Source organism: Dama dama, chromosome 20 (assembly GCF_033118175.1).
Source record: "Dama dama isolate Ldn47 chromosome 20, ASM3311817v1, whole genome shotgun sequence".
Taxonomy (NCBI): domain Eukaryota; kingdom Metazoa; phylum Chordata; class Mammalia; order Artiodactyla; family Cervidae; genus Dama; species Dama dama.
This window is the reverse complement of record NC_083700.1, coordinates 17,482,315-17,502,846: the sequence shown is the minus strand read 5'-3', so window position 1 is coordinate 17,502,846 and position 20,532 is coordinate 17,482,315. Positions and strand designations below refer to the sequence as shown.

Here is a 20,532-nt window from a genome sequence, read left to right as displayed (position 1 = left end):
AAAAAAAAATAAAGATTATGTGTGAAAGGTGTACTTACGGCTTCTTATACCTTTTTTAAGCCCTGCGGGCATGGAGGTAACCTCAGTCACTGGACTTGGTCTTCTAGGGACTGTGATGTTCAGGGGAGCCCTGGATTCTCTGTTCCAGTTCTCCAGGAGTGAATTCATCTTACATGTCTTATCCTTGAGGGCAGGGTCTCTCTACTGCCTAACTACATCCTCTTCACTGGTGCCTGGCTCTGCGGGCCTCTTCAAACGTTCGTTGGATGTAGGTCATTTGGCCCATAGTGGGGGAAGGTGAGGCAGAGGGTGTAAGGAACCTGCCCTCACTTGCTCGGCTGCATGCTGAGATGCAACCATTTTTCTCACCCAAAGTCCAAGGCTCTGGTAGTGAAGAGAAAGAAACCTTAGGTGATAGGCTGCTATCCTGTCCTTGTATGTGTCCCTTATCTGCCGGTCTTGGGGCAGAGGGTGCCACGGTTGGGATCTCAGGCTCCAAGTGATCAGGTGAGAAGGAAGCTTGAAGGGAGTCTGTATAGGCAGAGAGAAGCTATTGCTGTCCCCTCCACCTTTCCCCCCCCACATTTATTTATTTATTTGACTGTGCCAGGTATTAGTTGTGGCACACAGGATCTTCACTTGTGGCTTGCAAATTCTTGCAGGATCTAGTTCCTTGACCAGGGATTAAACTCGGCTTCCCTCCATTGGATGTACAGTCTTAGCCACTAGACCACCAGGGAAATCCCCAGTCACTGTCCCTTTTGTGGCCATGTCCCTGGCTCCTGGACTCTGGCCGGGGTCTGTCTAGACAGCCAGCCCAGCTGGCTTTGGGAGTGTCGTCTTCTTGGAAGGCAATTATCCTTAGTCCCTCCTCTCTGACAGCTGCCTTGGCGGGAGGAAGGACATCGGCCCAGAGTGAGATTAAGAGTGCCTCCTAAGCAAGAAAGCTTTGCAGGTTGCGGGGAACACTGTTGCTGGGTCTTTTTGAAATCTTTGACCAGAATTTGCTTCTGTTTGCTAATAAATGACCACACATTTGGTTAGGAGGACCAAGTGTGCTTAACATGAAAACTTGCTGTTTTCCCTGGCTTCAGTTTCCTTAGCTGGTTAGACTAATTTAAATCTTAGATGCTGTGAATCTGTTTAACCTATGAAAGTGTTAGTTGCTCAGTTGTGTCTGACTCTTTGTGATCCCACGGACTGTAACCCTCCAGGCTCCTCTGTCCATGGGATTCCTCAGGCAAGAATACTGGAGTGAGTTGCCATGTCCTTGGGTTGCCAGGGGATCTTCCCAACCCAGGGATTGAACCAGGGTCTCCTGCATTGCAAGTGGATTCTTTACTGTCTGAGTCACAGAGAAACCCCTTAACCTATACTTAAAAAAAAAAGTTTGTTTGTTCCTTTAATCTTTAATATCCTTGCCTTGAATAGCATTAATGATATTTTTCAAGGGAGTGCATTTCTTTTCTTTTACTTTCCAATGTTGTCCCTAGAATAAAAATAGCATGGCCTTAAATGGTCTGATAGATAGGTGGAGGTGGAGGGAGCACTGAACAGAGCTGGAAGACCTGGTTTGCATCTCGGCTGTGTCGATAAGTTACTGGTGATCTTGGACTAGTCTCCTGATTCCTTGGTGCCTTGGTTACTGTCTGTAAAATGGGCCACTTACCATGGAGACCCCGGGATTCTGAGACTTCATTTGTACTCATGCATCCCACTGGGCTCCTGGCCTTCATCCTTACGTTCATTTACACATGCATCAAGTGCTCAGTGGGCCACTGCTGGGTTCCAGGCAACAATCTAGGCACCAAACTATAGCAGAGAACGAAACAGAGTACCTACTCTTGTGGCACTTGGAGTCCTGAAGTGAAGATGGATATGAGATTGGTAATTAAAAGGCAGCATGTGAGAGGTCATGTGGTGAGGGAGGTAGAATGGGGGCCTAAAGCAGCTGAGGGGAGGCCTGTGGGGAAGCGACATATAGGCTGAGATGGGCAACAGGAGGAGGTAGCATGGGGGTCGGGGTGGGAGGGCGGTGAATGTGAGCAGAGCACGGGCGCCTGTGGGTGAGGGGCTCCATCCCTGCTAAGGCTGAGTGGGCTAGGTGAGGGTTCAGAGGTCAGCAGGGGGCAGGTGGTGGAAAGCCCTGTGGGCTGGCCTCTAAACTTGGACTTCCTGCTGTGGATGATGGCAGGCCCTTGCAGGGGCTGCCAATCAAAGGAGCGGGGTGACCAGATAGCCTCTTTGGGAGGCTCAGTGGAGCAGCTGGGTGGAGATGGCCCAGGTGGGGGCTGGGAGGCCGTTCCTATAACCCAGGAAGGGGTGATGGTGGCCTGGGCCAGATGTTTAGCACCAGAACCTTCTGTGGCTTCCCAAATTGGAAATGAGGTCCCTTGCTCGGGTTGCTGCGTTCTTACCCGGTGTCTTCTCCCCTGGCAGAGGTGGCGAGCGACGTGCTGACCAGCGTGCCAGGGGCCAGTGTCACCCTGACCTGCCCAGGTGGGGGACCAGAGGACAATGGCACAGTTCACTGGGTGCTCAGGAATCAGATGACAGGCTCGCACCACGGCAGACAGGCTGGCGTGGGAAGGCGGCTGCTTCTGCAGTCCGTGCAGCTCAGCGACTCCGGAAACTATTCATGCTACCGGGAAGGCCACCCAGCCGGGAGCGTGCGCTTGGTGGTGGATGGTGAGTGGCGTCCTCACAGCTCCCAGCATGGCTTCGCGTGTTCCAGGGAGAAATGCCCCACTTGACCCTTTAAATTCCTGTCATTTCCTTGGCCCAAGCATTTCGGGGAAAGGCCCAGTGACGCCTGCCAGTGAGGCTGGCCGAGCTTCCAGCTGGGTGGGGGTGGCTGGCTGAAGGATATGCTGTCTCTCCGGTCTTGCTGGGTGCTTAGGGGTTGAGGGTCCAGGGACAAGGGGCCTGGGTTTGAATCCTCCTCCTTCACGGCTTAACTTCTCTGCTCCTCAGTTCCCTTGTTGGTAAAATAAGGTTCATTTTATTAACCTAGTTCAGGTTTATTGTAAAGATTAAATGAGTGTGTGTGCGTGCACACATATGGTGTTAAAAACTCTGGCACATAGTAAGCTCTCAAACGAACTATTCTTATTGTGAGAATTAGCAGGTTCCTAGCTCCCTCATATCTCATAAGACACCCTAGAGTCAGATGCCCAATGTGCCAGGCCCTGTGCTGAGGGATTTTCTTTCTTGGTGTCTTGCATCATCCTCCCAATGTCCCAGTGAGAGAAAACAGTATTATTATGATCATTTTTCAATCATTTAACTTTGTAGTAGAAAACTGAAGGGAGATTGGGACTTGCCCACACAACCAGTGTAACTCCAAAGCCCCAATGTTTTTTTTCTGTCAGTCGTGCTCCCCTTTAGGCAAGTTAGCCTCCCAGGTGCCTCCCCTCACTTGCCCACCTCCTAGCCCGACATGAGGACTTTGGTGTCCTTTCATTTCCCAGCCCAGTAAGATCTGTGCGTGGCTGTTGGCTGTAGTGAAGGCTGGCACCAGGGCAGGGTGGGGTGGCAGGGCTGAGCTGAGAGCCCCCTCAGAAGGGAGGTGAGCCCAGAAAGGAGGTGAAATGTGCTACCTTCTCAGCCTCTGTTCTTTCCTTCCAGTTCCCCCAGAGAAGCCCCAGCTCTCCTGCATCCAGAAGAGCCCCCTCAGTAAGGTGAAGTGTGAGTGGAGTCCTCGGAGCCCTCCATCCCTGACCACCAAGGCTGTGTTACTGGTGAGAAAGATGTAAGTATCTTGGCTGGACAGTGTGTCTGTCTCCTCCATCCTTCCTGAAGCTCCAGGAGTGATGGCGAGGTGGGGAGCTCTCAGAGGAGCCCGGTGGGACTGGCTGACCAGTGATTCCCAAGTGTTACTGGAAAGTACTACTTTGGCCGCCTGATGGGAAGAGCTGACTCAATGGAAAAGACCCTGATGCTGGGAAAGATTGAAGGCAGGAGGAGAAGGGGACGACAGAGGATGAGATGGTTGGACGGCATCACCGACTCAATGGCCATGAGTTTCAGCAAACTCCAGGAGATGTAAAGGACAGGGAACCCTGGTGGGCTGCAGTCCACGGGGTCCCAAAGAGTCGGACACGACTGAGTGATTGAACAACAAGGACTTTAAACTGAGGAGAAGGGAATGAGGGAGACGTCACCAGGAGCGCACATCCTGTGTTGGTCATGGTGCTGCACTATTTGTCCTGTCCGCACAATAGCCAGGGTGGAGGGGTGGGAGATATTTTTCTCCTTAACAGATGGAGGAACTGTGGACCACAGAGGCTGATTAGTTTGCTTAAGGTCATCCAGCTAGTAAGTAGCGCTGCCAGGAATCAAACCCCAGTCTATCTCATTTCATTCAAAATACAAAGGTTTTGGGTGTTGCTCTTAAGAAGACACAGATGTCCTTGGGTGGGGAAGGACAACTCCTCATCAGTCCTGATGGTGAGCTTATCAGGTTTTTCCATCATAATGGTGGGTGAGAGGAAGTGGTGATAGATGGGGAGAGGGAGCTGGGGGCAGTGGGGCAGGAAGTCACGCTTGGTTCGTGGTCCCTGTGGCACCAGAAGATGGCTCTGTCAGATGCAGTTCCTTGCTCGGTCCTTTGTCTTGTCGTAGTAAAAGAGTTAAAATGACAGACTAGAAAGCTCACTCAGGCTGGACTTATTAAACAAGGGGCATGACAAAATGCACTCCCAAGATGTGAGAGTGGACGGACCCCATAGGAGTGGTGCCGCCCTATTTTAAGTTTTTCTTTTATGTCTTTGTTCCCTCCCCAAAGCCGTCCTCCGTGTCTGATTTGTTTTGCCTGTGTCAAACAGGGCTTGTATCCGAGATCAACTAGAGAAGGGGGCATGTTGGGCATGATTTTTCCTGCCGAAGCTCCTGGCTGTAGGTTTTCCCTTCGTTCTGTTTTTCATGGGCTTTTAAATTTCTTTGTCTACCTTTTAACTGCTGCTTTTTAACTGCCACTTTGGACACTTTACCTAACAGCACATTGACAGATGAATGGATACAGAAATCGTGGTACACATTTACAGTGGAATATTACTCAGCTCTAACAGCATGAAGTGGAATGAGTTCAGGCATGGGTGTGGAGCAAGTGGACGATCACACCTCTGCAGTTTTCTCTGTTTCTATCCCAGAGCCAAGGTCCCATTGAGTGCTCACTCCATCGGGTCTGACTCTGTGCGACCCTTTGGATGGTAGCCCACCAGGCTCCTCTGTCCATGGGATTCTCCAGGCAAGAATACTGGAGTGGGTTGCCATGCCCTCCTCCAAGAGATATTCCTCACCCAGGGATCGAACCCACATCTCCTGAATCTCCAGCATTGGCAGGCAGATTCTTTGCCACTGTGACACCTGGGAAGTCCAAAGGTCCTCTTTGTCTAGATGTTTATCACTGAGTTTGAGCTGGCAATCATCAGAGTACCGAAAAATTCGAGCAGTGATGTCATCAGGGTGTTTTGGTCTGCACTTGTGCCCGTCTCCAGAGAGTCACCTGGTGGTGACATTTGTGTTTTGGTCTCTGCACAGATGTGTATAGATTGCCCGTCTGCACACGATGCAGCTGCCATTAGGACTGATGGCTCACGCTCCAAGTCGGGAAGGGTCAGGAATCTCCACAACCTGAAGCTGAGTTAGGATTTAAGTTGTCTGGGACCTGGAAGGCATTTCTGCTTAGATGAGACGTTCCGTACAGTGGCCGGCAGCTGCCCAGACCAGCCCAGGGAAAGCTTATTCAATTGACACTTGGACTAGAAGACTTGTGGTGTGTTGACAGAGTGCAAGAGGACAGGGCACTTTGGTTCACAGCCTCCTCCTGACAGCAGCCTCAGGCACATCTACCCGCCTCTCCTGGGCTGTCTACATTGGAGTGAGGAAAGGGGAATGGGGAGCCCTTGCGAGAGCCTCAGGTCCCCCCAGAACCCACTCAGGCCCATCCCGGGACTGTGAGGGTGAAACACAAAGAGGTTTTGTGTGTTCTGCTCTTTTTCCTCGTGTGTGTGCCTGCGGTCACACCCCCGCCCCACTGCACGTGCTTGCTCACTCTCTCTGTAAGTGTGTGTCAAGTTCAGCATCTGCCGTGGGTTGGGTGCTCTACTAGGCTGAAGGAGAGACAGGAGGCAAAAAGACTGGGCCCCTGGACTTCCCTGGCAGTGGTTAAGAATCCACGGTTCCAATGCAGGCGGTGCAGGTTAGATCCCTGGTTGGGGAACTGAGATCCCACATGCTGTGCTGTGTGAGCCAAAAAAAAAAAAAAAAGACTGGCCTTTGCTCTTAGGGCTTGCCTGGTGGCTCAGACAATAAAGAATCTGCCTGCAGTGCAGGAGATCCAGGTTCGATCCCTGGGTTGGGAAGATGCCCTGGAGAAGGGAGTGGCAACCCTCTGCAGTATTCTTGCTTGGCGAATTCCATGAACAGAGGAGTCTGGAGGGCTACAGTCCATGGGGTCGCAGAGTCAGACATGACTGAGCGATGAACACACGTTGCTCTTAGGCCCCACAGATTGTAGGAGACACAGCTCAGTCCCGTGGGATGGATGCCTGGGTGAGGGTGGAGGGAGGGGAGGGAGCCCTAACTCAGACTGGGAAGGTGGGGGCAGGCTTCCAAGAAGAGAAGAGTTTGTCCTGGGCCTAGGCTTCAGACTCAAATCAGAGGTTGACAGTTGATTTGTCCTATGGCAGTGAGGTGGTTGGCTGCCCTGGCCTCACAGGCCCATACATGTCATACGGGGGTGACGTCTCAGGCTTCCAGGCTAGGTGGGACAGTGTCTGACTCAACTCCGATATCTCTATCACCCAGAAATCCTTTCTGGGCTCACCTGCCAGAAACACTCCCATCATCTTGCAAACCCCTCCAGCACTTCGAGCTTCTGGAATGGCATTCCACTGTCTGTCCTAGTCCTCTGAGGGCAGGTCTTTTTTGTTAGTGTCTTGGGGCCGGGGTGTGGCCTCTTGGTTCCTTTGTGCATCCCCCGCAGTGGCCTGAGCACAGGGCCTGGCAGAGAGCCTGAATGCACGGCCTCCGTGATGCCACGGCGATTGAGTTCACCCTGTAGTTCAGCCCCTTTGGCGGCGGTGCCAGGGGCTAAGCTAGATGCCTTACACTCATTTTTCAGCTAATCCTAAGAAGGCCCTGTGAGGCGGATACTGTTAACATTACCGTTTTCGAGGGAGAAAACAGAGGCTTGGAGAGGTTGGAGAATTTACTCAAGACCCCAAGGGCTACTCGATGTGTGGAGCGGAGATTGCCACCCCCGGGGCTGAGACCCCAGAGCCTCGGCGTCTCACCACGGCCCCCTCCTCGGCCCGGTCCCGGGTAAGTGCCGCAGCTGACAGCGAGCCGCCCTTGCTTTGTCTCCACAGTCCGGTTCGAGACTTCCAGGAGCCGTGCCAGTATTCCCCCGAGGCCCAGCGCTTCTCCTGCCAGCTGGCTGTCCCTGAGGGAGACAACTCTTTATACGTAGTGTCCCTGTGTGTCGCCAACAGCGCCGGGAACAAGTCCAGCAGTCCCCTAACATTTGAGGGTTACGAACTCCGTAAGTGAGCCCTTTAGGCCTCCCTCTGCCCTTCAGCTGTTTCTTTTTTTTAAAATTTAATGTTCCTCATGCACTTTTTGGAGTGGCCTGGTGAAGGGTTTGGAGAGCTGGTAAAGCCTTTCGTGCTGTACTTGCCCGGGGTCTGACTGTGGCAGGGATGTCGGGGGGGACGTGGTCGGGGGTTGGAGGTGGGGTCCTGCCTGCTGGGGGCCTGCCGTCTTCCCGGGTCCCTCCTTTGCACCGTGCTTGCCGCCGCACAGGAGCCGCGCTCCCTTTTCCCACAGTGCAGCCTGACCCACCCGTCAACATCACGGTCCGCCCCGTGGACAGAAGCCCCCGCTGGCTCAGTGTCACCTGGCAAGACCCCCCCTCCTGGAACTCACATTTCTATAGGCTACACTTCGAGCTCCGATACCGGACCGAACAGTCGAAGACATTCACAACACTGATGGTAAATTTTTCTTTTCCTCTTGGACAGTAAAGAATCCTTAGATACTCAGGGGGTGGTAGAATGGGTACTAGAAAGAAAAAAGTGAGTTTTGGGTCCTGGTCAGCTGCTCACTACCTGCATGGCCTTTCCAAAGTCCCGGAACCTTTCTGAGCCTTGGCTGCCTCACTTATAAAGTGGGAATAATAATGCCAGGCCAATTTCCTCTTTATGGGCCAATTTCTGAGGGCGAGAGTGTGACCTGGGGGGAGAAATGGGCTGCCTGCAAGTCAAGGGTGTGCTGGCAGGTTCGTGGTGCCTGGGGGCAGGGGCAGTGACCTAGCTTCTGCTCCTGCTGGCCCCGAGGGCAACTTCACCTGTTGTGAGCCTCCTGCCCAGCTGAGTTGCCCACTGGGCCTGAAAGAGGGAGCACCTGAAGGACTGGGGGTGTCTGAGAACTCCAAGGCCCCTGTGGAGCTAACAGGTGCCGCTTAGGTTCCACCCCAGAGGCCATTGTGCTTCTCACCCACAGATCAAGGATCTCCAGTATCACTGCATCATCCGTGATGCCTGGAGTGGCATGAGGCATGTGGTGCAGCTTCGAGCCCAGGAGGAATTTAGTAATGGCTTGTGGAGCGAGTGGAGCCCCGAGGTCACCGGCATCCCTTGGACAGGTATGTGATAACTGAGCGTGTCAGCTTTGTTATTATATCAATTGTCTGTTGCTGTGTAAAAAGTCTTCCCAAGTGGTGCTAGTGGTAAAGAACCTGCCTGCCAGTGCAGGAGATGTAAGAGACATAAGTTCAATCCCTGGGTTAGAAAGATTCCCTGGAAGAGGGCATGGCACCCACTCCCGTATTCTTGCCTGGAAAATCCCATGGACAGAGGAGCCTGGTGGGCTACAGTCCATAGGGTTGCAAATAAGTTAGACATGACTGAAGCAACTTAGGATGGATGTAACAAGTCCAACTTCCCTCGTGGCACAGTGGTAAAGAATCTGCCTATGATGCAGGAGATGCAGGTTTGATCCCTAGGTTGAGAAGATCCCCTGGAGAAGGAAATGGCAACCCACTCCAGTGTTCTTGCCTGGATAATCCCATGGAGAGAGGACAAGCCATGGGGTTGCAAAAGATTTGGACATGACTTAGCAGCTAAACAACAACCATTTATCTGCTCAAGATTTTGAAAAATGGTCAGCTGGGCAGCTCTTGTGCCGGTCTGGCCTGAATGAGAAAGTAGCTGCATCAGGCCTGCACTGTCCAAGATGGCCTCAGTTCACTACGTCTGATGGTCGACGCTGGCTGGTGGAGGGGGCCCTCGGGTCTCCCTGAGGTCTGTCATCTTCCAGCAGACCGGCCTAGACTCAAGAGGGGAGATCCACTCCACAACTTGATGGGAAGAACGGCGAAGAACTTGTAGCTATATTCAATTTACCACAGTTACTAATGCTTTTTACTTGAAAAAAATTGTTAAAGGTAATAATGATCATTTGTGAGTAATTACTGTGATTAGTGAAAAATTCCAGGAAAATACAAAGAATAATTACTCCCGGTATTCTGATCACCTAGAGAAAACCAATGAGAACATTTTACTATACTTCTTTCCTTTTCTAGGTATATTTATATGTGTTTATGTATTTATATATCAAATTTCATGAGTATTCCCATGTAATTAAATATTTTTGGAAAATGTATTGTTTAGCAACTGCATGACTAATGTTTTTTTTTAACCCATGGGAATTATTTTTTTAACTTTTAAAACTTTTATCAAATTAATACATGCTCACGGCAAAGAAGCAGAAAAGGGCTTATAATAATAACCAGTGTCTCTTGTCCCACCCCTTCCCATTTTCAGCCCTGCTCGCTAGAGGAAGCTGTTTTTAGTTCTTCTGTCCCCTCCTCTCCGAACAACAAACTAACATGGCTGTGTTTTTTTTCCCCAAGAAAATAATATGAGACATTATCTTTTCACTCCTTCCTATGAAATATTAGGATTTAATAGACCTACATCCAGTGCAGGAATCTCCCTGATTACAAACCAAAGAGTGGGAGCCCAGCCTCCGCTTAAATGCTTCCAGAGATGGAGAGCTCATTAGCAGCCCATTCCACTGTTCCCACTGTTCTTATTGTAGAATAGTTTCCAGGTTTGCTTCTGTGTCAGATCTCTTCAGCCCTGCAGTATAACTGGACCAAATTAGTTGTTCTTAAATACTAGGCAGTTAAAAAATAATAGGGACTTCCCTGGCGGTCCAGTGGTTAAGACACCACACTTTTGAGTACAGGAGACTCGGATTTGATCCTGGTCAGGGAACTAAGATCCCACTTGTCACATGACACAGCAAAGAAGAAAAGAAAACTTTTATTGAGTATGTATGGATAAAAAAGAGAGGACAGAAATGATATAAGTTGTCCAGACCCAGCCCTTTCTTCTGTCTTCTGCCACTTTCTTCTGTCGCTGGCTTCCAGGAGACCTATACATAGGCTGGCCTTCTTTCCCCAGAATGGATGATGTGATGAGATGGCCTTTCCTCTGCCCTGGCTTTGCAGTATGTAGTCCTTGTTCTTCCTGTCCTGGGAGAGCCAGAGGAGTGGGCTTGGGGCTTAGGGTGTCTTCTTAGTTGGATGCAGGCAATGTCAAGTGCAGGCTCAAGCAGAGTCAGGTACTGCTGTCCCCTCTTCTGTCCATCAAGAGCAGGAAGCAGCTTTCTATTGGACCCTATCCTCAAAAGTTTATTTCCTGATGAGACCTGGACAAGAAGGGAAGCCTAACTACTCTATCCTACTTAGAAAGGTCATTTAAATAAATCAGAACATCCTTCAGGCTAGATTGTGTTGACCTGTCCATAGTTGTCTTTGGTTTGTATATACTTTGAGCCAAAATATGCTGAATACCAAACATTAATATGGCCTTAGGAGCCTTTGCGAGGGGAGTGAATCATTTGTAACATTGTGTGGTGGAAATGTTCTGGATACAGGCTGCACCTATTTACCTTTTATCCCAAGCACTTAATTTGGATGGTCACAGATAGCTTTAGAAAATCTTGTTTTGTTAGAAAGTTCTTTCTTTTTTTTAAAAGTTGTGGTAAAACACAAATAACTTACAACTTACCATTTTAAAACATGTGGTTCAGTGGCATTAAACAACCTCACATTGTTGTGCCACCCTGACCACCATCCAGCTCCAGAAGCTTTCCATCTTGCAGAACTGAAACCCTATACTTGTTAAATAGTAACTTCCCATTTCTCCCTACCGCCAATGCCTGGCAACCACTGCTTTCCTTTCTGTCTCTATGAGTGTGAGTGCACTAAGTACTTCATGTAAGTGGAATCATACTGTATTTGTCTTTTTGTGACTGGTTTGTATTACTTAGAATAACTTTCTCAAGATTCATCCTTGTTGTAACCTGTGTCAGAATTTCCTTCCCTTTTAAGGCTGAATAATATTCCATTGTATGTATATACCATAATTTGTTTATCCATTCATCCGTAGATGGACATGGCTTGCTTCCACTTTTTGACTGTCATGAATAATGCTGCTATGAACATGGCTGTACAAATATGTTTTGATCTCTGCTTTCGGTTCTTTGGAATATATACCCAGATGCATAGTTGCTACACCATATGGTAATTCTACTTGTAATTTTTTGAAGGACTGCACCTTTGTACATTCCTACATTCCTATCAGCAATGTGCAGGGTTTTATTTTTTTCATATCCTTGTCAACGCTTAGTATTTCCTTCCTTTCTTCTTCCCTTCTGTTTCTTTACTTCTTTCTTTCTTAATACCTCTCTGTATGGGTGTGGTATTGTGGAGTTATTTTTTAATTGGAGGATAATTGCTTTACAAAGTTGTGCTAGCTTTTGCTGTACAACAGCGACGTGAATCAGCTCTAAGTGTGCATATGTTCCCTCCCTCTTGAGGCTCCTTCCCACCCCCACCCCATCTCATCCCTTTAGATCATCACAGAGCACTGAGCTGAGTTCCTTTCCTCCACAGCCGCTTCCCGCTGGCTATCTATTTTACAATGGTAGTCTATATACAATGCTGCTGTCTGTCTGTCCCACACTCTCCTTCCCCCACTGTGTCCACAATGGTATTGTGGTTTAGATTTGCATTTCCATAATAAGTAGTGGTGTTGAGGATCTTTTCATGTGTTTACTGGCTATTTGTATATCTTTTTTGGGAGAACTATCTATTCAAGTAGAAAATTCTTTCTCATGTGAACCCAACTCTGGTCTCACTGGGCCTTGGTCTCCAGGGTAATCCCTGATAAGTCTGCTAGTCTGCTGTCTCTGAATGCTTCTGGAATTTCCAGGGGACTTGCATCTGCTTGTGCTTCTGTTCCCAGGCTGTTAAAATGGGATGGCTTGTGGATTCCTTACCTGTCTGGTGACCTTCCCTCAAAGCTGGTCTCATCTGTGGTTGTTCCTCTTTAAATTGTTGTATTCTCCGGCCAGTGGAGGACGGTGTGGTAGGCACATGTCTTTGACTGTTCAACCTCAGTTCCTGTGTTTCTGTGACTTGCTACAGTGATCGCGTAAGCTCAGACAGAACTCTTTTGACCACTTCTCACATAAGCAGCTGAAGGGTTTGAGCTCCTATTCTGTATCTGTGTGGGTTTTGAGGGGAGGGTCTTCAAAACCCCAGTGGTGAATATAGCCAAGGGAGAAACCAGCTGCTCCCCTTTCCACTGAGGGCAGAGCAAGAGGAACCTGGATTATTCCTAGGCAAGAGGGATTTAGGTTGGAAATTAGGGAGCGCTTCTGGAAAATGAGAGGGAGGTTATGTATGTTTTACTGAGGTTACATATGTTTTAGAGTTATTTGACTGTTTGGGACGTATTAGTACACTAGATACTACATTGATGGGCTTTCTAGCCCCAAAGACCTGCCTCCATCCCTAAAGCCCAGACAGGTAGGATGCCCCTGACTAGGTGTGGAGGTCCTGACACAGAGGCCAAGAGAAGTACATTGGACCAGGAAATCGGGTTGTATGACCTTGGTAACGTTAGTTTACCTCTCAGAGCCTCAGTCTTCTGTAAAATGGAGATGACGTGACCTATCTTGTCCCCTGTGGAGAGTTTTTATGAATTTAGAGAATAAAACATTTCTTAGAGATAATAACTAGCACTGCAAGTGTAGGAGGATTAGTAATTTGAGTGCAGTGTTGATTGGTTCTTGGCCCCAGAGGAGCCCATGTGCTGTGGAGCGATTAAGCCTGTGGGCCACAACTCTTGAGCCCAGGGCCCTTGGGATAAAGAGAGCGGGGCTGTGGACATCCTAGAACTGCCGCCCTGGATACAGTCCTGGACTCATTGAATCGGAATGTAGAGGGGAATGTGAAATGGGTATTTGAGAAGGCTTTCCCAGTGATAGAATGTGCGGGGGTGGGCTGGGGGAGGGGCTGGCGTGGCATCCCACTGTAATTGATAAGGCTGTGGCGCAGACCACACTCCGGGAGGTTTAGAAAGAGCAAGAAGAGCTTCAAGGTGACATTTGCGTTATGTCTTGGAGGGTGTTGTAGGGGTTTCCCAAGTAGAGAATGGGGATTATAAGCAGCGGGAACAGCACGTGCAAGGACATGGACTGTGCGCAAACGCAGGGCTGTTTGGCCCGGCTGGAGCACAGGTGTGTGGGTGGGAGGTCCAAGCGGGGCCGGGGAGTGGGGGGGGTGGGGGTGGGGGAAGGCCTGAAGAGAGAGGGGGTGAGGGGGAGAGGTGTGGGGAGGGGACCAAAGAGCCGGGGGCTTCAGCGAGTGCTGCCCCCTTGAGGCCGAGACCTGGCTGCACACAGTCTTGCAGAGGCAGCGAGGGTCCCAGCCTGAGGGCCGGGCAGTGAGTCACACAGTTCTGGGGTCCCTGCTCTGGCCAGGAAGGCCAGGTGACGGCCAACAGCACCTGCCACAGTGATCATGGAGTCCCTGCCTGTCAGGGCTGATGTCACTCTGATGTCCGGCCAGGAAGGAGAGGTTACACATTGACATGGTCAGCCGCTCTTTGCAGGCTGGGAGTTCCTCACATTTGTCCTCTCCGACAGCACTGGCAGGGCTGGCATCCAGCAAGCCCGTGGACCCTTTGCACAGCAAGCTGGGGCAAAATGCTAGGGAAGAGCCCGTTAGGCATAAGAGGGTTGTTTCTTGCTTTCATGAATCCCTTTAACTCTCTCTCACACCCTGCTCACCGACACCTGGAAAATATTAAGAACCACCTGCGACAGGTAGTGAGCAGCGTGGACCCATTCTTGGGAGTCACACTGCTGAGGAGGTGCTAGAGGTTTGCGTCCACATGGCCTTTGGGGGACCCAGAGGCTGGGCTGCACATGGGCCTCCCTGGCCTGATCCCTTCAGCCACATGCGATCACCTCAAACCCTCCAGTCGTCCCATTCTGGGGGACTTCACTGTATTCCTCCTCTCGGCACGCCCCGAGGGGAAGTTGTGCAGGTTAAAGAGTACTTGGGGACACGTTTCTGAAGAGATCGTGCCCCTTCACCCCTCCCTGGGCATCCCCTGACTCTGCTGTTGTGCCGTTTTCCATGGCGACTCCACGTGCCCCTTCCACAGTGCGGCCTTGTCGTGTCCACTGGGTGCAGTGGTCGTCGCTGGGCGGACTGGGCTCTGGTTGCTGGCACTGCCCCCTTCCCGGTAGGGCCTTAGGGAAGTGCCCAGGTTTGCTTAGTTTTCAGATGGGAATGATATGCCTGCTTCAAAACTTCCAAACCAAACCCCTGCCTCACTGGGTTGAGAGACTAACCCACTGGACAGCAGTTCACACCCAGCCTGGCACCTGTAAGTATATACCAGATGCTAGCAATTCACCTGTGTTTCAGGCTACATCTGTCCCTTGAGCTCTGGATTCTTGTCTCTACTCTGCCCAGAGCTTGGACCACAAGCCTCCCTGTGTTCTTTGTCTGGTGATGGATGCTACCATCTAGCCCGCTCTCTGAGCCAGGACATGCCCAGGATAGCAGGCCAGACCACCCTCTCCCTTGGCTCAGGTTCTTATCCCATGTTGGCAGGATTCTTTTTGTTATTTATTTAGCGGTGCCTGGGTCTTAGTTGCAGCATGTGGGCCCCTTGCGTTGGGAGTGCAGAGTCTTAGCCACTGGACCCAGGGATGTCCCTCAACAGAATTCCTACAAGGATCCCTGAAACTGAATTCTGTCTCTGGTGAGAGAGCACCAGGTGTCCTCCACGCCACTGCTATGGGCATCTTTCTAGATCACAAGCCTGAATGTTACTCCCTGGTCTACAGCCATGACTCCCCTTAACTTCCAGGTGAAGCTCAAACTCCTGAGCTTGGAGCAGAGGGCCTTCTCCGGCTGCCTGCCCACCACCCCTCGTGCCTGGCCCTCACTCGCCTCTTCCCCTCCGGTGGGACCAGCACTGTGGCACTCATGTCTGCCTCTTCCTCCACCTTCTTTCCGGGCCAACCACTGCATCACTTCCTTCCACACCCTCCCTACCTGCTCCATTTCTGTGCATAGCTGAAAGTTACCTGGGATTTCTATAAAATTTCAAAGAGAATTTTGGGTACCCAAGAAGGTCACCAGCTTTTCAGTTTGCTAAGTAAGGACCTAAAATTAAATGGTTAAGTGAAAAGTGCTCTGCTGTGCTTATTCACTCAGTCATGGTTGACTGCCAGTCTCCTCTGTCCATGGAATTCTCCAGGCAAGAATACTGGAGTGGGTTGCCGTTCCCTTCTCCAGGGGACTCTTCCCGACCCAGAGATCCAACCCAGGTCTCCTGCATTGCAGGCAGATTCTTTACCATCTAAGCATCAGGGAAGCCCAAGTAAAAAGTAGCTATTGCCATTGACCGTCATTCATTTCATAAGAGGATCAAACAAGGGCTTAGCCAAAAAAAAAAAAAAAAAAAGAAACAAGGGCTTAATCTCAGAAGGAAGACACTTAAGCTATGTAGCTATCCACTTTGCTTTTTCTCATTTGGCCTCAGACTAGTAGACTTCTCCACAGACTGTCCTGGGTGGTGCTGGGGCCCGGGTAGAGGTGATTTATTTCTCCTCAGGAGATTGTCAGCTCCTCAGTGTGAGGTTTTTGGCTTATTTGTTTTTTTGCACAAATGGAAAAAAAGTGAAAGTGAAGTTGCTCAGTCATGTCCGACTCTTTTCGACCTCATGGACTGTAGCCTACCAGGCTCCTCCGTGCATGGGATTTTCCAGGCAAGAATACTGGAGTGGATTGCCATTTCCTTCTCCAGGAGATCTTCCCGACCCAGGGATTGAACCCAGATATCCCACGTTGTAGGCAGACACTTTACCGTCTGAGCCACCAGGGAAGTCCCGCATGAGTGGAGGAACCGTGATGAGCTTTCTGGTTGGTGGTTTATATGTTGTGAGGGAAGGTGTGTAGTTCAGAGTGGAGGCGCTGCCTGGCGCGCCGCTCAGCTTGTGGGTCCCTGTGTCTCCACCCTACCCCCCTCTGTGAATGAATGGCTTTGTGGTTCGTCCCTCTCCCCTCATTCCTTCATCTTCTTTGGCCTCTTCTTATCCCAGCCCCCTTCTGTGTTCCCTCTCTGTAGTCCAAGCCTGGAGCCTAGTAGCCCGTATTTTAACTGGTCATGATATACAATTTAAAAGTATTGTGTTAGAAAATGTTTTATGTTCTGTGTTCTGAATTTAGAGTCAGTTTTTAAACAGATGTTTTTGTGTGCTGGGCGCGTGCTAGGTCCTTTAGCCTGTGATCTGAGGTGACCTGTGTAGAAGGAAGCCACCCCCTTCCTTAGAAACAAAGAAACAAGGTCTAAAAGTAGTTGAGTGCCTTGACCAAAGCTGCAAATCTGGTATGAGGGCCTCTGCCATCTTTCATATCGCATTTCTCTATTCCAAAACCCAAGTAAGCAAACCCAAACCCATTTTTCAAATTAACAGAAATAAGTCTTTTGTTTTAAAAACTCATGTGGAAAAAACTCACAGGTAGTTTCTCCCAGTCTCACTTACTGGATATGGTCATTCATTCACTCACTTTGTTATGAATATAAAAGTACATCGTCCAGTCTGGAAATATTAATATGGGGACACACTCAGTGTTGGATGTTAATGTATCAGTCTTTTTTTTCCCCAGGTGATTTTCCATAATTGAAATTTTACTAATTACACAGTTTTTCAGCAAGATGCAGGCTCGTGTTAAGTAGTGAGTTTACAAAGATGAGTAAGATACAGTCCTTGAATTTGAGAAATGTGCAATCTAGAGATGATTTTTTTTAAATAAAGTGGAAAAAAGTTTATTCTTGGAGTCAGAAAGCTTTAACACTTATTTCTTACAAAACTTCAGGCAAGCTTTCTAACCTCTCTGTGCCTCATTTTCCCCATCTGTAAAGTGAGAGTGGTACTAATACCGATCTCAGAATACTCAGAGTACTGTTGTGAGAATTAAATTAGTTTGTGTAAAGTATTATAGGTAAGATGGTGCCTGGCACATAGTAAACCCTCAGTAAATGTCAAGCATTTTGACATTATGGTCTCATTACCACCACCGCTGTCCTTATGCCAGTTACTTCCTGGCACACAGGGGCATATGGAAGCCAGGGAATGCCAGTTCCTTCCCCTCTTTCATTCCACATGCTCGCTGCAGTGAAACACTAGGAAATATAAAATACTCTTGTCTAAACAGAAAAAATGTGTTCTCTGATGTTGCTAACGTTTTATAGCCTTCCTGAGCCTGTGTCTGTAAACCTGTGATAATAGTACCTGCCTTGTAAGATGCTATGAACATCACGTAGGCAAAGAACCACTTGGAACTGGAGTAGAGTGGGCGTCCACCAAGGTCAATGGTAGAAGTACTAGTGATATTTTATTAGTATGCAGTTAGTAATATTATTATTAAACTTATTTTCCCCTGAGCCCTAGTTTCTTCTGTAAAATGGAAATGTTTATTAGTAATAGCAATACACCTTTCATCTCGGGGGACAAATGGTCTGAGGCAGGGGTTCCCGTTGTCATCTATCTTGAAGTAGGAAATGGCAACCCATTCCAGCATTCTTACCTGAGAGTCCCATGAAGAGAGGAGGCTGGCAGGTTACAGTCCATAGGGCCGCATAGAGTCGGACACAACTGGGAGACTAACACTATTGTCATCTAGGGAGGTTTTTAAAAAGTCTTGTTATATAAGACAATCTTAACTATGTGTTGGAAAAATTTTGTTCAGTCTGGTAACATTCCTGGGCTATTTGAGAGAAAATTCCTACTTTATCTCTGGAAACCTGAGCCACCAAAGGTTACACATCCTTTTCTGGACCTCATATCATGTTGGGGATCAGAGCTGAGGGTCAAAAGTATACTGGTCTCCTTTTCTTCCTGAAATATCTTTCTGGGTTTGAGGGATCTTTTAAAGGCCCTGATGGCTGAAACTCACCATGGTGATTCTAAGGCTATAGGTCAAGGTTTGGACCTAAAAGACCACTGAGGAATCTGAACATGTCTGGGTTTAAGAACCACTGGACTGAATGACCATCCACGGTCAACCATATTTCCTATGTAGAGTTGTCCCTGTCTCCTGGTTTTAGCTTTCATTCTAGCATCCCCATACCCTCCTTTAATCCTTCAGTCATCCCCTGTTTAATTGTTCCCTGTTTGGTTGGGCTGGGAAGAACACAGAAGAATAAGAGACTGTGTCCCTCCCATTTATCCAAGGTTGATCTGGGGCTAAGTTGCTTTGTGACCTTGGAGAAGCTGCTTTCCCTCTCTGGGCTCTGTGTACAAGGCGGAGGGTGAACATGTTCCTGTGTCCCTTCCAGTGCTGCTGGTGTGTGGTGTCTTTCCCCTCCTGGGGAAGGCACGCCCCTTCTGGAAATTTCTGTCCTGAGCAGAAGAAGGGTCACCCTCTTGCTAGTCTTTCTACTCCTGACTCAGGGAGGCTCGACATCTTTGTGTAAACTGGTTCTGTGGTATTTTTAATTTCTTGATGGAAAAATGATGAACTGAAAAGAAAATATTTTAAACTCCAGAGCATTCAGTGCCTGGTCCCTCGGGCCCACGTCTGCGGCTGAGTCAGGCCTCGTGTCAGCGTTCTCACTTTGATACTTGCCCTTCTGCAGCCTTGGGGGTTTCTGCAGTAACGTGGTTCCCATGGAAGGGGAGGGGCCCGGGAGGGTGCCCAGTCCACCTCCCTTCTCCGGCACAGTATATTAAATCCAGCCAGGCAGTGAGAGTCTGTTGTTACATAATTTAAAAAAAATGTATTTATTTATTTGGCTGAGCCGTGTCTTAGTTGCAGCATGTGGGATCTTAAGTTGCAGCGTAGGAGATCCAGTTCCCTGACCAGGGATCGAACCTGAGCCCCCTGCATTGGGAGTGTGGAGTTTTAGCTACTGGACCACCAGCAAAGTCCTAGAGAATCTGTTGTTTAGATACATATTTTTATTGCAAAAAGGAGCATAAAGGAGATTAAAATGTTAATGGTGCTTATATCTGGCACTGTATATTCTTCCTTTTTTTTTCTTTCTGTGTATGAATATATATTTGTTGTTGTTGTTTTGTTGCCAAGTCAAGTCTGACTCTTTGCGACCCCATGGACTGCAGCATGACAGATTTTGCTGTCCCTCACTATCTCTCGGAGTTTGCCCCAAGATCATGTCCATTGAATTGGTGATGCCATTCAACCATCTCATTCTCTGTCACCCTCTTCTCCTTCTGCCCTCAGTCTTTCCCAGCATCACAGTCTTTTCCAATGAGTTGGCTGTTTGCATCAGGTGTCCAAATTTTTGGAGCTTCAGCTTCATCCTTAGTCTTTCCAATGAGTATTCAGAATATATATTACAGTATATCATATAACATGGGCTTCCCAGGTGCCTCTGTGGTGAAGAGTCTGCCTGCAATGCAGGAGTCGCAGGAGACTTGGGTTCGATCCCTGGGTCAGGAAGATCCCTGTGGAGAAGGAAATGGCAACTCACTCCAGTATTCTTGCCTGGATAATCCCATGGTCAGAGGAACCTGGCAGGCTACAGTCCATGAGGTCGCAAAGAGTTGGACATGACTGAAGCAACTTAGGACACCGCATGCAAAACTTTGGATCACACTATATGGGCTTTGTCTTGTCTTACATTTTTCATTTAACATTATATTTTCTGAAATATTTTTAAAGACTATTGCAATGTATGATTATATCAGAATTGATATGGCTAGTCCTTTAGGGGTGGATAGTTGCTTGTTTTCAGCATGAGATTCATTGTGATTAATTTTATTCCATCAGTCAGGACTTCAGGGTTCATGAATCATTAATAATGACTTTTCTATCCACAGAGTCCAGGAGTTCTGCTACGACCGAGCTGCCCACCTCCACGCAGGTGAGCTCACGTTCTTAGAAAAGGGTCATGCCAACAGCACCTAGAGTTAAGGGCTGTGGGCTGGTGTCAGGCAGAAGTTGACCCCAGTTGCACCTCTACCACTTACCAGAAACGTGGCTGTGAGCAACTAGCCTGAACGCAGGGGCTCTGTAACGCACACCTATGTAAAGCAGGGGAAGCGCGGTTCTCTCGTCCCAGTGACGTGGGCCGCGTAAAGTGTGGATCGGTTCTGGCCCGGCTCTCTGAATTCTGTGTGTCTGGT

General features: G+C 49.0%; 1 protein-coding gene across 1 annotated transcript in view; it reads left to right on the top strand.

The window, feature by feature from the left end:
* The window catches only part of IL6R (interleukin 6 receptor), a 53,272-nt gene that overhangs the window by 17,572 nt on the left and 15,168 nt on the right, over positions 1 to 20,532 (top strand). Inside the window, exons 2-7 of the mRNA XM_061120705.1 lie at positions 2,440 to 2,688; positions 3,628 to 3,751; positions 7,374 to 7,546; positions 7,831 to 7,997; positions 8,506 to 8,647; positions 20,227 to 20,270. Coding sequence (XP_060976688.1) covers positions 2,440 to 2,688; positions 3,628 to 3,751; positions 7,374 to 7,546; positions 7,831 to 7,997; positions 8,506 to 8,647; positions 20,227 to 20,270 — 899 coding nt within the window. The remainder of the gene's footprint in view (positions 1 to 2,439; positions 2,689 to 3,627; positions 3,752 to 7,373; positions 7,547 to 7,830; positions 7,998 to 8,505; positions 8,648 to 20,226; positions 20,271 to 20,532) is intronic.